This window comes from Lichenostomus cassidix, unplaced genomic scaffold, assembly GCF_008360975.1.
Source record: "Lichenostomus cassidix isolate B80296 unplaced genomic scaffold, HeHo_3.0 HiC_scaffold_887, whole genome shotgun sequence".
Taxonomy (NCBI): domain Eukaryota; kingdom Metazoa; phylum Chordata; class Aves; order Passeriformes; family Meliphagidae; genus Lichenostomus; species Lichenostomus cassidix.
In genome coordinates this window covers 67,058-81,939 of record NW_028148000.1, presented here as the reverse complement: position 1 = coordinate 81,939, position 14,882 = coordinate 67,058, and the positions used below count along the sequence as shown (strand labels likewise).

Below are 14,882 nucleotides of genomic sequence, written 5' to 3'. Positions count from 1 at the left end.
CCCACCCAGAGCTTCCAGCTGGCCGGGCTCCAGGCTGGGGGGGCAGCAGGGGCTGTGCGGGGCAGCTGCCCGGCTCTCCGGCCCCAGTGCGGGGGCTGCTGCTGCCGTCCCTGTCCCCGTGCCCTGATGCGGGGGCCGCCGTGTCCCCGGCTGCTGGCCGCGTCGCCGGATCACAGCCGCCATCCCGCTCAGGATGGCACGGGAGCCGCGCCGCAGCGAGCGCAGCAGAGCCTGGCCGCGGCCCCTGGGGCTGTGCGGGGCTGCCCGGCTCTCTGCTGCTGCCGCCTGCGCCACAGAGGCAGCAGAAGCTGCTGTCTTTGCCACCTCTCCTGCCTTGGCAGTGGGATGCACGTGGTGCTCCTCATCCTCAGGAGCTCTGCCCAGAGCAGCAGCTTCTGGCTGGGTGTCCCCATGAGCTGCCTGGGCACGAGGTGTGCTGGGCAGGTCAGCGTCTGCCTCTTCTGCCAGCAGCTCGAAGGGGTCAAACATGAGCGCTGGGTAGAAGGGCTTGACCCATATATGGTAGACACTGATTTTGTTCCTGTTCTCCTGTGACGACTCCTGGTCACTGCTCTCTTCCCCACTGGACACTGATTGATCTCTGTTTGGGGAAGAAAGCTCTAGGAGTCGTCCTGAGCCACTGCAATGTTCCAGTGGTTTTGGGTCATGTGAACAGGACACTGGGATGCCTTCCTCCACACTACTGCCACCTTGGAGATCCCTGGAGCAGCCCCTGTCCTCGCTCTGTAGCTCCTCCAGGACTGTCCCTGCTGCTGACCCAGCCCACTGTCCGAGACCTTCCAGCTGGCTGGGAGAGGGCCTGGGGGAGCAGAGCTCCTGAATCAAGTCTGGGGTTGAGGTCTTTTCCCCGCTGTGAGGGGCTCTGCTGGGCAGAGCTGGGCCTTGGCCTGTGGCTGTGCACGGCTGAAGGTTCCCGTGCTCTGCCCATGCCTCTCTTGGCCTCAAAGGAGGTCTCTTTTCTCCACTTCTCCAGCTTGGGTCTATGTCCTGTTCCTCTTCAGACAGCTCTTGGAGGCTCTCCACTTCCCACTCTTCCTCCAGGATGACACAGGACTTCTCTTCAATCTCTGGTTCTGCCAGCACAGTCCCCGCTGCTGCCCCTGCTCCCTGCCCACCCAGAGCTTCCAGCTGGCCGGGCTCCGGGCTGGGGGGGCAGCAGGGGCTGTGCGGGGCAGCTGCCCGGCTCTCCGGTCCCAGGGCGGGGGCTGCTGCTGCCGTCCCTGTCCCCGTGCCCTGATGCGGGGGCCGCCGTGTCCCCGGCTGCTGGCCGCGTCGCCGGATCACAGCCGCCATCCCGCTCACGATGGCACGGCAGCCGCGCCGCAGCGAGCGCAGCAGAGCCTGGCCGCGGCCCCTGGGGCTGTGCGGGGCTGCCCGGCTCTCTGCTGCTGCCGCCTGCGCCACAGAGGCAGCACAGGAGTCACGGTGCTCCTCAGCTTCCTGCGGGGCTGCCCGTGACTCGCAGTTGGACAGCTGCACGGAGCAGGAGAAGGATGAGGACCAGCTGGCCCTCTGCGGTGCAAACGGCCCCCTGGCACAGCAGCTCCCTCCGTGCCCGCAAGCCCGCCCCGAGCCCCGAGGCAGCTGCCTGCTAGCCCATCCCTCACCTTCTGCCTTCTGCCAAACATCAGCCACTTCTTCTTGGGCTGCACGTCGCTGCTCATCTCCTTGTCCGTGGACATCTTGGAGTCGCTCCGATGCTACCCTAGCCCGGGGAGATGCTGTCTCCAGACGGAGCTGCTCCCCTGGCACTGAGCACCCCCAGCCATTTGGTGCCCTTTTATAGCCTCCCGCTCACGCCGTGTCCCCAGGTGTCACAATGGGCTCTGGGCACACGCAGCCACACGTCACAAAGCAGCCTGCAAGGCGCTGCTGTCCCCACGGGCCACTCCCCAGCAGCCCCAGGACAGCGGCGGGCTAGGGGGGCTCGGAACCAGCTGCAAACCGGCTGGAACCGGCTGGGACAGCAGTGTGCAAAGAGGGCGGTGACAGAGCTGTCACACAGCCTCTCGCAGGGACACATCAGGGACTGCAAAAGCAATCAGTGCATGTGCCACAGCTTTAAAAACTGTGTTTGCACATCATGCACAGCTGTAAAGTTGTAGAAGGCATCACTGCAGGCTGAAATTTGTTTGTAAATAATTAGGAGGTAGAAATTATTGTGCAAACCATTCAAAAAATCTTTTTTCTGTCCAACAATCATTTTCTGGTGTCGGTTAACTCTGATAATTGCACACTCAGCAGAGAATTCCCTTCTCAAATCAGGATAGAGGCCCCACTGAAAAATGCAGAGGCTCTTGCACATGGAACATGTGCAACCCCAAGTTTAGGGTCAAGAACTGTGGTGTGCAAATACTGGGCTCATTGGGAAAAAGGTTTTCCTTCCACCATAGTTGAGAATTCCATCATTTGCCCCTTTAGAATGCAGAATAAAACAGAGGAAAACTCCCACAGTTCAGGAGGCAAAGGAAAGAAGTCCAGAGATGAGCTGTTGGAATACAATTTCTAAAATGGCTGAAACGTTCACACAGCTCCATTTGAAACTGGGAAGTTGCAAGAGGAAGTGATGGTGAATACTCCCATTTTGGAGGGTTTGGATGGGCTCTTGGGAAGGACTTGTTCCCTGGGAGGGTGGGGAGGCCCTGGCACAGGGTGCCCAGAGAAGCTGTGGCTGCCCCTGGATCCCTGCAAGTGTCCAAGGCCAGGCTGGACACTGGGGCTTGGAGCAGCCTGGGATAGTGGAAGGTGTCCCTGCCCATGGCAGGGGGTGGCACTGGATGGGCTTCAAGGTCCCTCCCAAGCCAAATCGTTCTGGGCTTCCATGATTCTCTGGTTCTACAAACTACTGTGAAACATTTCACATCAGCGTGGAGAAGTCAATTCCATCCTGCTTAGAGATCCAAAGGATAATATTTGATGTATTTCATCTGTTAGAATGTTGTCATAACTCTGGAACAGGAGATTCGTCTAAAATGTAATTGTGGGATCCTAAAATCTTTCAATATAAGGATTTAATGTCTGCCATCTACAAATGATGACTCTGAATGAGGCTGCATGTGACACCCTCCACTATTAATTTAACAATTAATTCTTCAGGATATTTGACAGTGAATTTCCTGTCATTCACAAACTCTGACACTGAACTTTCTTGAAAGTCAGAATGGAAAACTAGTTGGATTTACCTCTCCAAAAGGCAACATATATTTTACAACTTTCAAATTATCAACATGTGAAAGTAGAAGAAGAGCCCAGTGAAGCAAATTAGGAAGAACAGAGCTCTCTAAGGGATCCCTGAATATTTCTTCACAGTAAATCACAAGAGCTCTCTTAAGCATTGAGTAAATGCTTAAGTAAATTGAGTACCCATTAAGCATTGAGTAAATAAACATCTGTGATTTCCAGGCTCATTGTCATGCAAGTTTTTTTCAGTTATCCATAAACCCTTTAAATATGTTTGGCATTTCTATCTCTTAGAAGCTGCAGGGAAACTTTTGTTGCACTCCTTGAGGTGAATAAAACACACACTTGTTCTGAAATATTGCAAAGCAAAGCACAGACAGTTGGTGTCTTGTTTCAACCCAGGCAGCACCTCACAGCCCCTCAGTCACTCCCACCAGTGGGATCAGGAAGAGAGTTGGGAGGGTAAAAACTGGAGTGGGTTGAGATCAAGGCACTTCAACAGGGAAAGCAAAAGGCACCACATGAGCAAAGCAAAAGAAGGAATTCCTTCAGCCCTTCCCAGGGCTGGGCAGCTGTTCAGCACCTCCAGGAGAGCAGGGCTCCATCCCACAGAACAGTGACTTGGGAAGACAAAAGGCATCCCTCCAAACGTCCACCCTTCCTCCTTCTTCCCCCCACTGCATATCCTGAGCATGAAGTGACATGGTCTGGGATATCCCTGGGGTCACAATGATGCCTTAATAATTTTGGGGTTTTTTTCTTTTCATGTGTCTGTAACTTGGTGTAGTTCTGTGCTCTTACAGAATGCTGAAAACCTCTGTTCCCAACACATTTATCCAAAACAAAGCTCTCTGGATAGAGATTCAAGGACATATTTGTTACCCTGGGGCCAGAAAATATCTAAACAACAGTGAAAAGTGGGGAGCAGGGCCTGGGGTGGTCAATATCATCACCTGAAGGTGTGATTAGAGAATTAGGGACCAATATGCTAATAAGAAAAAACTTATAAAAGATAAAGAATTCGTGAGCTTGTGTCCATTTTGGGTGTAGTCCCCGAGGGAGACTTAGCTTGCCCGAATATACCTTGAAGGACGTGAATAAATTTGTCCACATTTTATACACCCAATTGTTTTGGCCTCTGTTTCAGGTAGCCTGTTCCAGGCATCAGAGTCACCCAGAGATAAAGGACTGAATGTCTGCTGTGACCCATGAGAGCTCTGCAGCCCCAGGGGACACAACAGGGACAGGGAAAGGAGTGTGGGCAGTGCCTCCTCTGAGCCTCAGGGAACTTCCAGAGGAGGATCCAGGGCAGCCCCAAGGCCAGCTGGCAGGCCTGGAACAAGGCAGGCAGCTCTGAGTAGCCTCCATGGCCCCAGCAGAGCTCGTGTGGGTAGGCTGAGTGCAGGGAGCACCATCAGCTGCCTGTGTGTCCCAGCTGGAGCAGCAGAGCCCAGCAGAGGCAGCCCATGGCCCCGGGCAGCACAGCCCCCGTGCTCTGCAGAGCAGCACCCCCAGCTCTGTGGGGCTGTGGGGAGCAGGGCAGGGGCTGCAGCAATGGCTGCTCAGGCCAGCACAGCCGTGATCCCCTGGGAAAGGCTCTGTGGGCAGCTGGGATGTGCCAGGAGAAGAGCAGAAGCCCTTGTGTGTGTGCACAGGAGTCCTGGCAAGAGCTGGGGCAGCAGGAGCTGCCTGAGGAGCCCCAGGGCAAACTCTCTGCTGCTGTCCCGGGCAGTGGGGCTGTCCTGGGGCTGCAGGAGATGCCAGAGCTGAGGATCTCCTGAGCATTCCAGACACAGAGTCACTGTCCCTGACCTCCATTGCTTCCCATTCTTGCTGCAGGGCCAGATAGGACTGGGCTGCTCTGCTGGGCTGGGGCAGAGGTAGGGAGAGGCAGGACTGGGCAGTGCCAGGAAGAAGAAAACAATGGACCCTTGGTTATACAAGTCCCTGCAGTGTCAGAATGGTTCCATGGAGCCCCAGAGAGTCACAATGATCTCCCTTATTCCATGGGCCCCCAGAGTGTCACGTGTCCCTTGGTTGGTTAGGGCCCCATGATGTCACAATGGCCCCTTGGTTCCATGAGGCCTTGCAATGTCACAATGGTCTCCTTATCTTCATGGGGCCCCACAGTGTCACAATGGCACCTTGGCTCCTTTAAGCCCCACAGTGTCACCATGGTCCCCTGGGTTACACGAGGCCCTGCAGTGTCACAATGCCCCTTTGGTTCTATGGGGCCCTCAGTGTCTGTTTTGCTGGTGGGCAGTGTCAGTACCAAAGACACAGACACCAACTGAGGGAACAGTGTAATTTATTATAACACACAACTGCAAAGAAGAACAAAAGGATATGCTCAGCCCTACAGAATCATTTGCAAAGAATCATTAGCAAAGGATTACAAAAGGATAAGATCAACAATGCACTCAGTCATCTCTACCAAAGATTGCCTATAATGATTTAGAAGGATCCATCACCAGTTAGCCTCAGACTTTACCATCACCCAGACCCACACATCAGCTGGGGAAGCTGTCACAGCCAAGGACTGCAGAGCCACTCTGGACACTGGCAATTCCTGCAGCTGTGTCCAGCCACAGGTGAGGCTTCCAACCTCGCTGGGAGAGAGCCCAGCTTGGAGAGTGCTGAACAAACAAACTGACAGCACTTCCAGTGCAGGAACATCTGGATTCATTCTCCTCTTGGATTCCCCAAAGCCTGGCCAGGGCTCCAGGAGGAACCAAGGGAGTTGACTTTGATCCTACACTGTCAAACAAGGCAAGATGTGGCCTTGTCCAGTTTCTAAATACAGAAAGGTAAAACCAGGTTTCACCAGTGAACAGATACATAGATCATATTACTAATAATGTTTCATTAATGACCAGATACAAATACAACCTGTGGTTGGAAGGTTCATCTAGAGACAGCTTTGGCTCAGGGCCTGTTGCTCAGGCCTTAGTTCTTCAATCAGTCCCTTGACCTACAGATGAACGTCAATCTTCATAATAATTGTTTTAATAACAGAACCTTAGATTTAAGTATTTGGCATAATGGCATTGTCTCTTGATCTTCAATTCAGTGCTGTTCAAGTTCATTACTCAGAGCTATGATTAACATTCCTTTAAAAATATGCCTAATTAGTTGCTATTCTCTATGTTATTTATGAATTCTTTTTTTCTTGAGACTGTGTCTCTTTTCAGACAAGTCTCAGTGCTCCATTTTTCAGCACAAAGTGTCACAACAATTCTAACATGGAATCATAACACACCAAGTGCAAACACTACAATGATTACAGTCACTGCCACAAATGCATTTCACAGCAGCCTCCAATTTGGCAGCCATGAAGCCAATCCTACCAGGGAGAATTTTCCTCTTTCTGCCACTCTTCTACTGCTCTTTCTATCAAGGTGATTCCTGACTGTTGGACTCAAACCCATCACTGATACAAGTGCAACATTCCTGTCCTAGAATAGCACAGGTTCCTCCCTGGACAGAAAGCAGATAATCCAAGGCCATGTAGTTCTGTAGAGCTCACATTTGTGTTTGTTGGAGCTCATAGGATGTGCTATTCAATATTTTACCATTACAATTTGCTACTTCTTCTAATAATCATATTAGCTCATTAATATAAACTCCATAGGACAAGGCAATGTACATGGGACACAGGGTGAACCAGAATCTTTGGCCTTCTGAAATCAAAGGCACTCTTTGGGTGGAAAATGTTCCCTTGGCCCCAGCTCTTCCCTGTGGTTGTTGCCAAAGTAGCCAGAAGGGTGGCACTGCAGCTGAGAGTGGTGTAACACTGACCCTGAGCAGCTCCAGCACCCCAAGCTCTATTGACATTGTGAGTGATGTTCAAGCACAGAAATCCTTTCATAGGGTTTGGCTTCTCCAGAAGGGAAACCTTACTAAATCCTGTGAAATTGGTAATTTTATTCCTTTGTACCACAGTACAGTTTTCTTTAATTATCCCTTCACTGGCTCTGTTACAAGTCAGAGCCCATTGAGAGAGTTCTGCCACCCTGTAGCATGGGCCCTCCAAGGGAATCCTGTTCCTCCAAGCATTAGTTGAGAACATACCCAGCAATTAGTTGAATTTAATATTTTGCCTACTTTGATCTTTATATTTTCATAAGAATTTTCATGACTAATCCATTGGTGAAACTCTAGAGGAGTTTCTGGCAAACAAAGATTCTGGTTGACTATCAAGATACAACTTACAGCCATAAGCAGTACTTTAGTGACAAGGTTATTCATTCTTTTTCCTCAATCTCATTCAGGTGAGGAACAGTAATTCCATTGTCCATGGAGCTGGCTCCTTTTTAATTCCACAATAATGCCCCCAAGGTCCTTTGCTGTTCAGCTTCACCACGGTGTCTGTGGGTAACAAGGCTTGGTGGGGTCCTTTCCCCTTTGGCTGGAGAGCTGCCAGGTCCCAGTCCTTGAGGTGCTCCAGGCTCCTGGCTGGAATTCCTGTGGAAGGCACTCAGGGTCACATCAGCCTTCCCATGGAGCCCTGTGGATCAGAGCATTTTCCAAAGGGAACGTTGGGGCAAACAGGGAGATTTGGTCTGGCAGGATCTGTGAAACAACATCCTGTAACATCTACTTGTTCTCCCATACAACACTTGGCTGCAGGGACATATTCCCATTGTTCCTGCCCAGGTTTCAGGATTCAAACTGTGTTGTCTTTCCCCAGAGCTGTTCCTTCAGCTGGCTCAGGAGGGCCATTTGGCCTCTGGACCCACACCTTGGCTCCATTATTAGGACTGCTGCATCCAAACCCTTTATCTCCACAAGCAGTACAGATTTGAGGTGGATCTCCTTTTTTCACAACTGTTTTTAAAACTGTATTATCAGTAATTGTCCTACCCTGTCATGGGGTTGCATAATCAAATCTTGTTCACTATTGTTAACCAGAATTTAACTTCTTCTTGATTATTTGTATCGATTTCTCCTCCCATGACATGAACAATTTGCAAGGCCAAGCTTTAGTGAGCAGTTATCAAACCAAAGTGTTCTGGAGGAATCTGAATTCCTGTTCTGGTATTGATAACTCTCATTTGCTTCTGATTTATCCTCAGTAAATCTAATGCATAAAGGTCCAGCCATGCAGCTTCTGTAGTGAGGACCTGTAAGGGGTTCTCCATCAGGACATGTTCCCATCTCCTCATTTTTTCATCTGCTCTTTTAACAAATCCTCTATCCACTCTACAAATCCTACAGCTTGTGGATAGTGTGGTATATGAAAAACCCAGCAGCCTTAATCACTTTATTTCTCACAGTAACAGAAAAAGCATTCCATATCACAGTATCAGCAAACCCTATAAAAATAGCCAATTTCATCCCATCCTCCTTTATTCATTATACACAAACTTGCCAATTTTCCCACTGATGTTCAGGTCCTGGCCAAACATTTGCTGTAGGGTATTTAGTGTTACATCCCTGAGCAGCAAAAGGTAACAAATTGTCAGCATTATTTCACATTATTATTTAGTTTGTACCTACATATATATACATACATACATATTTTAATTATATTTTACATATAATTTTTATAATAAATATATATATTTATTATATTATTATATTATTTCACTTGCACAAAGAAATCTGAGCTCGAGATTAAAAACTTCTGTTGCTCCATGTGGGAGCATTCCAAAACCAATTGTTCCTTCTGTTGGTGCTTTTTCCAATATACTGTTAACAAAATTTTATCCTCATCTTCCCAAACCCACAAGATCTTTTCCTTTCTCTGTATGCAATTTTGGATGCATTTTAATGCATCCAGCAGATCAGCTTCTTTTAGCTGACTTCCCCATTGCTCACACGGTGCTCTGATCTCAGCCCACTCCAGAGCCAGTGAACTATAGGGAAGGTCTTCCCAACCAGGAATCTTGGATGGGACCAATTCCTTACATTTATATTCACCAGTTACCCTCAGAGTTTACCATCACCCAGACCCACACATCAGCTGGGGAAGCTGTCACAGCCAAGGACTGCAGAGCCACTCTGGACACTGGCAATTCCTGCAGCTGTGTCCAGCCACAGGTGAGGCTTCCAACCTCGCTGGGAGAGAGCCCAGCTTGGAGAGTGCTGAACAAACAAACTGACAGCACTTCCAGTGCAGGAACATCTGGATTCATTCTCCTCTTGGATTCTCCCAAAGCCTGGCCAGGGCTCAAGGAGGAACCAAGGGAGTTGACTTTGACCATACAGCCCCAAACCAGGCCAGATGTTGGATTTCATGGCCTTGTTTAGCTTCTAAATACAGAAAAGTCAATACATGTTTCACTAATTAGTGGATACATCTATCACAATGCTAATGATCATGAATATTTTGTTAATGAGTGGATACAAAGATAGCCTTTGGTTGGAAGGTTCATGGAGAGGTCACCTTTGGCTCAGGCCTGTTGTTCAGGCCTCAGTCAGGCCTCTTGTTCAGGCCTTGGCACTTCAGGGATGTGGTTTAGTGCTGGGCTGACAGTGCTGGGTGAACGGCTGGGCTTGATGAGTTCAAAGGCCTTTTCCAACAGAAAGGATTCTAGAATTCCAGGATTCTATCTGCTGGATTTAGCTTGGTCCATGTTAGCAGCATTATTTGCTCAGAAAGTTCCCTCTTGGTCAGCTCTTGAGGCCTAAGGCTTCAGGCCCTTTAGCTCCTGGTGCTAAGCTGCTCATGCTGAACAAGACGAGTCGGAGAGAAGAATACAGTTCATCCAATTCCTTCTGGGACACTGAGAGGGGAGGGTGTGAAAACAGGAGCATTGCTTGGTGTCACCTCCTCTCTGCCCTTCAGGCCTTTCAGTGCTCTGAAACAGCCAAGAGCTTTCTTCAAGAGTGCAAGGAAGCAGCTGTTCCTTCTGCCAGGTCTGGCTCTCTCCAGTCTCTGCACTTGACTGCTTTTGTCCCTCTTGCTGTGCCCTCTGTTCCCCCTCTGCTCGCTGGCTGCTGCCCAGGACTGTGGAACTGGCCCAGATCAAGTGCTCGAGAGCCTCATTTCTCTGTCCTTGGAGCTGCTTGAGCACAGCAGCCTTTTCCATCTGCAAGCTCCATATGGACAGGGAGTGCCCAGCTCCGTTCCTTGCACAGCCTCCAGGAGCCCAGGGCCTGCCATCTCAAGTCCCTGCTGGCACTGAGGGCTCCCAGGTGCCTCAGGCTGCTGTGACACCACTGCAAACAGGAGGCAAGAGTGGCAGGCGCTGTGCTCAAAGTCAGCTCCATTTGCTGCTGCTGCTGCTGCTGTGGGGTCATTTGCCCCAGACTCAGGGATCAGCTCCAGGCCCTGCTGCTGCTCCCTCGGGATCAGCCACAGTTTGGTTGTTGCTCTCAATGCCAGCAGAAGCAGTGGCTGAAGCAGCAGGTGCTGACAGTGCCCCAAGCCCTGGGGCCAGTGGGAAGGGAGCTGCTTCACACGAGAACCAGGAGCAAAGGACATTTCTTTTTTAGGACATGTTTCCTGGTTCAAGAAAAGAAAAAGAGAGAAAAGAAAAAAAGCCTAGATGAAATATGAAAGACAAAACCAAAACTCAGGTGTGTAGTGTAAAATCTTCTGTAACTTTGGATTAAGAGGTAACTGATTTTTGTAAAAGGGAACTCAGTTATTTATTTTTTCAGTGTGCTGATAGAATGGATCTATCTTACTGATCCTCAGCAGCCTTTTTTTAATAGATTTTGGGGTTTGTTTCCAATATTAAGTAATTTAAATTGTGGTTGAAGCGATGGGAAATTGATTGTGCCCTGCCAGCTCTGAGCAGGACTGGGAATCCAGATTCTCCTGATCCCCATCTCATTAGCAAGATGGCCTTCCTTCTCACCCTGTGAATGAGCTATGCATTCCCTTTGAAATTGTCAGGGGTTTCTTAACAATCCCACTTACAGCTTTTTGCTCTGGTTTGGAAGTGGAGAAGGGCAATTCTTCATTCACCAACTCCAGACTGCACTGCCTTAGGAACACAGCCCACTTGCCAGGTTTGGCTCACTCGTGGCACTTCTAGAGGAGGAAGAAAGTGCAATTGCACAATTCCAACCCAAAAAGAAGCAAGAGTGGGACAGACAAAACATCCTGTGGACATACAGGCGTTCAGCTGGGACTGTGGAGTGTTGGGGTTCTTGCCAATTGGATGTGTATCCCTCACTGCAATCTCTGGGCCTGCAGGAGAGTCTCACTCACCTGCACAAGCAGAAAGCTCTGTCGGTGTGCTCAGAACAGGCTCGTCTGATGCAGAGCTGTCAGAGCAATGGGAGGGCAGAGCAGGCCCAGCCGTGCCCAGGGCTGAGCCCCAGCAGAGCCCTGGCAGAGCCCAGAGCAGCCTCAGCATCCGCAGAGCCCTGCTGGAAGGAGAGAAACCAGAAACTGCCTGTCAGCTGAAGGCTCCTGTCCCCCTTGTCCCAACTGCCCGCAGTGCCCAGGCCATGCTGGCTGAGCTCAGAGCTGTGCCCAAACCTCCCCATCATTGCTGCCTTTGGGAGGAGAGCAGGAGGGCAGGACATGTGCCCAGCCTCCAGCCAGCCATGGCAGATCCACCTCAGCAGCTGCCCAGAGCCAAAGAGGAGCTTGGCAGATGACTGAAGAAGTTTTGCATCCACCCCAGCCAAAGGGGAAAACTTTTGGGGCCCAGCCAGGCTGTGCAATGCACAGATGTGGGAGCATCCCCTGGCTTTGAACTCACCTGTAGATCAGGTGTGGAGTGTGTCTTTGAAGAAAGTGCCAAATCTGATCATCTTCAGCTTGCTGGGTCGCCAGGTTGAGGTAGAGGTTGTCAATCCTTGAAGTCCTCCTTGGTGTCTCCAGCTGCAGCTCCACCTGGTGCAGCATCTCCAGGGGCTCCTGCTTCTTCCCTGGGGGCCACACCAGGCTGTCAGTGTTCTGCCCATGGCCCCAGCCAGCAATGAACCAGGACAAGCAAAACCAGGGTGGATGGTGGCCAACAGTGCTTGCCAGACCAGATCTCCAGGTCAGCTCCAGCACAAGAGCTGTGAGTTCCCTGATGATCCCTGCTCAGAGCTACAGGCAGGTCAAAAAATATCTGGTTTGCTTTACTTCTGGTTGCCAAAAGATGTGTGGAGCTGTTACCTGCCAGGCCCCTGGATCAAACTGTGCACGTGCATCTCTTCCATCTTCTAGGGCAGATGAAGATCCTGCATCCAAGGATCGTTGAAGAGGTCCTCCAGCGATGGCCTGTCCAAGGGTTGCATGGACAGACACCTCTTAATAACATCTTGGCACTCTGAGGAGAGAAAACAGAAACTGCCAGTCAGTTGGAGAAGGCTCCTGTCCACTTCTCCCTCCCTGTTCCCATGCCAAGGCCATGCTGGGTGTGCTAGAACTGTGCCTAAACTTCCCCAGGCATTCTCTGTTTTGGAGGAGGGCAGGAGAGCAGGACATGTGCCACCTCCTCAGCAGCTGCCAGAGCAGGATGCTCATGAGCCTGCTGCTCTCTCCCAGCACTGGTATTCCCCCTGTGCCACAGAGATGAGGATCCACCTTGAGAGAGCCGTCGTGGGAACAAGATCCGCCCCCAGATGATCTCCTGGCCCCTCCTGAATGGGTGCTTCCCGACGACCAGGTGGTACAGCAGGAGGCCCAGGGTCCAGATCGTTGCTGCCCCACCGTTGTAGAATTTGAGGTGGATCCACTCTGGTGGGCTGTAGGACAGGGTTCCTGTGGAATACAGATGGAGTTCATCAGGGGATGCTGCTGCTCTCAGAGCCTCACCCCACATCCCTGGGCATGCAGGGGCTGCACCAGTGGCACACAGGGTGACCTGCTGCCCTCTCGCCAGCACCTGTGACTCGTGTACAAACTTGGGGTTGGAAAATAAGCCACTGGTGTTGGAATGAGGCAGCAGAAGCCCTGGGGAGGTCCAACCAGGACATGCAAAATAAAACCATTCCCAGAGGTGGGAAAAACCACTCTCATCCCTGCCTGCATTGCCCCCAAAAAACAATTACAAGCCAAGGCAAACAAGGGGAGTGGAGCAGTCCAAGACCTTCCTCGCCTGCCTACCAAACTGTCTGGGGCATGGGGTCTGACACCCCTCACTGCTACACTCATTGGGGTTTTGTCACACTGACTGCCCCAGCCCCAGCCCCAGCCCAGCCAAGGGCAGAGTGGGTGGTGAAGGTGGTCAACAGGGCTGCAAGCTCCCCCTTCGACCCCCACCCAAAAGTAACTTGGCTGAAGAGTTAATCCCATGCCTGGCAGCTATAGGAGAAGCCCTGGTGCTACATCCAGGCTGGACCATGAGATGCCCAGGAGCATCCCCTGGGAAGGCTCACCTGCAAATTGGGTGTAGGCTGTGTCTTGGAGGAAGGTGCCACAGCCAAAGTCGATAAGTTTCAGCTGCATGGTGGCCAGGTCGAGCAGGATGTTCTCGGGCTTGATGTCCCTGTGCAGCACCCCGCAGCTGGTGCAGTGCCGCACGGCCTCCAGCACCTGCTGGAACATCCCCCGTGCCTCCTCCTCCGGCAGGAACCTCCGCTCCGCCAGGAAATCCGAGAGGTCCTGACAGCGCTCCGGACGCTCCAGCACCAACAGGTAGTCGTCGGGGAGCTCAACCCACTCCAGGAGCTGGATGACACCAGCACAGCCAGTGGACACCTTGTGCAGCAGCACGATCTCCAGGGGCGCACGGGTGCCATCGGGCTGCGGGAGGAACACGATGCCATCAGTGGGGCTGAGGCCATGCCAGGGCTCTGGGACCCCTCACCCAGCCCGGGATGCTCTGCGCCCCCCGCTCACCCCACGCCCGCTCTACCTCCCTCGAGGCGTCCTGGCAGCTCCCACCCTGCCGGGCCCCGGCTTATCCCCGCCCGGCACGGCCCGGGTTCTGCCGCTGGCCCCGCTCACTCACCAACTCGCCCCAATGATGGATGCGGTTCCGAGACACACATTTGATGGCCACCTGCGAGCAAGAGACAGCAGCGGGCTCAGCTCTCGGCCAGCCCTGCCGAGCCCCACCCTCCTCCTCCTCCTCCTCCTTATCCTCCTCCTCCTCCTCCTCCAGCCCTGCCACTCACCGGGGCTCCGTCCGCTAGCCGCGTCCCCGCGTAGACTCTGCCGAACCCGCCTGTGCCCAGCAGCGCACCCAGCCGGTACCGCTCCTGCAGGGCCTCCTGCGCCTTCCCTGCGGGCGACACGCGGCCGTCACCGCTCGGCCCAGGGCCAGACACGGCCTCCGACCGCCTGTGCACCGCCCCGGGCCGGGCATGCCCCTCTGAACGGGGCACGGGCGGCTCGGGGCCGGCGGCCGGACTGCTGAGCGGCGGAGCTCGGGCCGGGGAAGGCGCAGCGGAGGCGGCGGGAGCGGCCGCGCCGTGTGTGTCCTCCTCGGGCCCCGGGAGGAGCCGGGGCCGCCGCCGGGCTTGGGGCCGGGGCCGCCGGGGCCGCCGCCGGGACCGCCGCCCGCACAGGCGGAGCCAGGGACAGGCGATGCTGCCCCAGCCGTGGCCACTGAGGCCCGCCCAGCAGCGCCACAGCCATGCCGGCGACAGCCGGGCGGAGCCGAGAGCGCGGCGGGCCGCCCGGGGGCGGGAAGGGGGCAGCCCCGGCCGGGGCTGGGGGCGGGCCGGGCGCATTGCCCCGACCCGCAGGGGGAGAGGGACCTAGCGAAAGGGAGGGGACACAGGGAAAGGGACACCGGGAGAGGAGGCGGGACAGGGGGAGAGGGAGAGAACGCCGGGAGAAA

General features: G+C 53.1%; 2 protein-coding genes and 1 long non-coding RNA gene across 3 annotated transcripts; all 3 read right to left on the bottom strand.

Annotated features, from left to right (window-relative positions):
• Positions 1 to 428: 428 nt before the first annotated feature.
• On the bottom strand, positions 429 to 1,767 carry LOC146420409 (uncharacterized; the record flags this gene model as incomplete). The annotated part of the gene is made up of 3 exons (XM_085048311.1): positions 1,629 to 1,767; positions 1,052 to 1,494; positions 429 to 601 (listed from the first exon to the last, which is right to left on the bottom strand). Coding segments are annotated over exons 1-3 (691 nt in total), but the record flags the coding sequence as incomplete, so codon positions are not given.
• Positions 1,768 to 10,496: 8,729 nt separating this feature from the next.
• On the bottom strand, positions 10,497 to 11,501 carry LOC146420408 (uncharacterized). The gene is made up of 3 exons (XR_014849154.1): positions 11,366 to 11,501; positions 11,072 to 11,185; positions 10,497 to 10,651 (listed from the first exon to the last, which is right to left on the bottom strand). It is a non-coding gene; the product is annotated as an uncharacterized LOC146420408 (long non-coding RNA).
• Positions 11,502 to 11,885: 384 nt separating this feature from the next.
• LOC146420407 (serine/threonine-protein kinase pim-1-like) lies at positions 11,886 to 14,677 on the bottom strand. The gene is made up of 6 exons (XM_085048310.1): positions 14,606 to 14,677; positions 14,049 to 14,192; positions 13,474 to 13,840; positions 12,680 to 12,856; positions 12,269 to 12,422; positions 11,886 to 12,033 (listed from the first exon to the last, which is right to left on the bottom strand). The coding sequence occupies exons 1-5, from the start codon at positions 14,675 to 14,677 to the stop codon at positions 12,316 to 12,318; spliced, it is 867 nt and encodes a 288-aa protein (XP_084904436.1). The 3' UTR covers positions 11,886 to 12,033; positions 12,269 to 12,315.
• Positions 14,678 to 14,882: the final 205 nt, after the last annotated feature.

Coding starts and splice junctions, on each gene's coding strand:
- LOC146420407 (XM_085048310.1), bottom strand. CDS start 14,677: ATGGCTGTGGCGCTGCTGGGCGGGCCTCAGTGGCCACGGCTGGGGCAG. Junction 13,841..14,048: donor TCCATCATTGGGGCGAGTTG/GTGAGTGAGCGG, acceptor TTCCTCCCGCAG/CCCGATGGCACCCGTGCGCC. Junction 12,857..13,473: donor AGCCTACACCCAATTTGCAG/GTGAGCCTTCCC, acceptor TGTATTCCACAG/GAACCCTGTCCTACAGCCCA.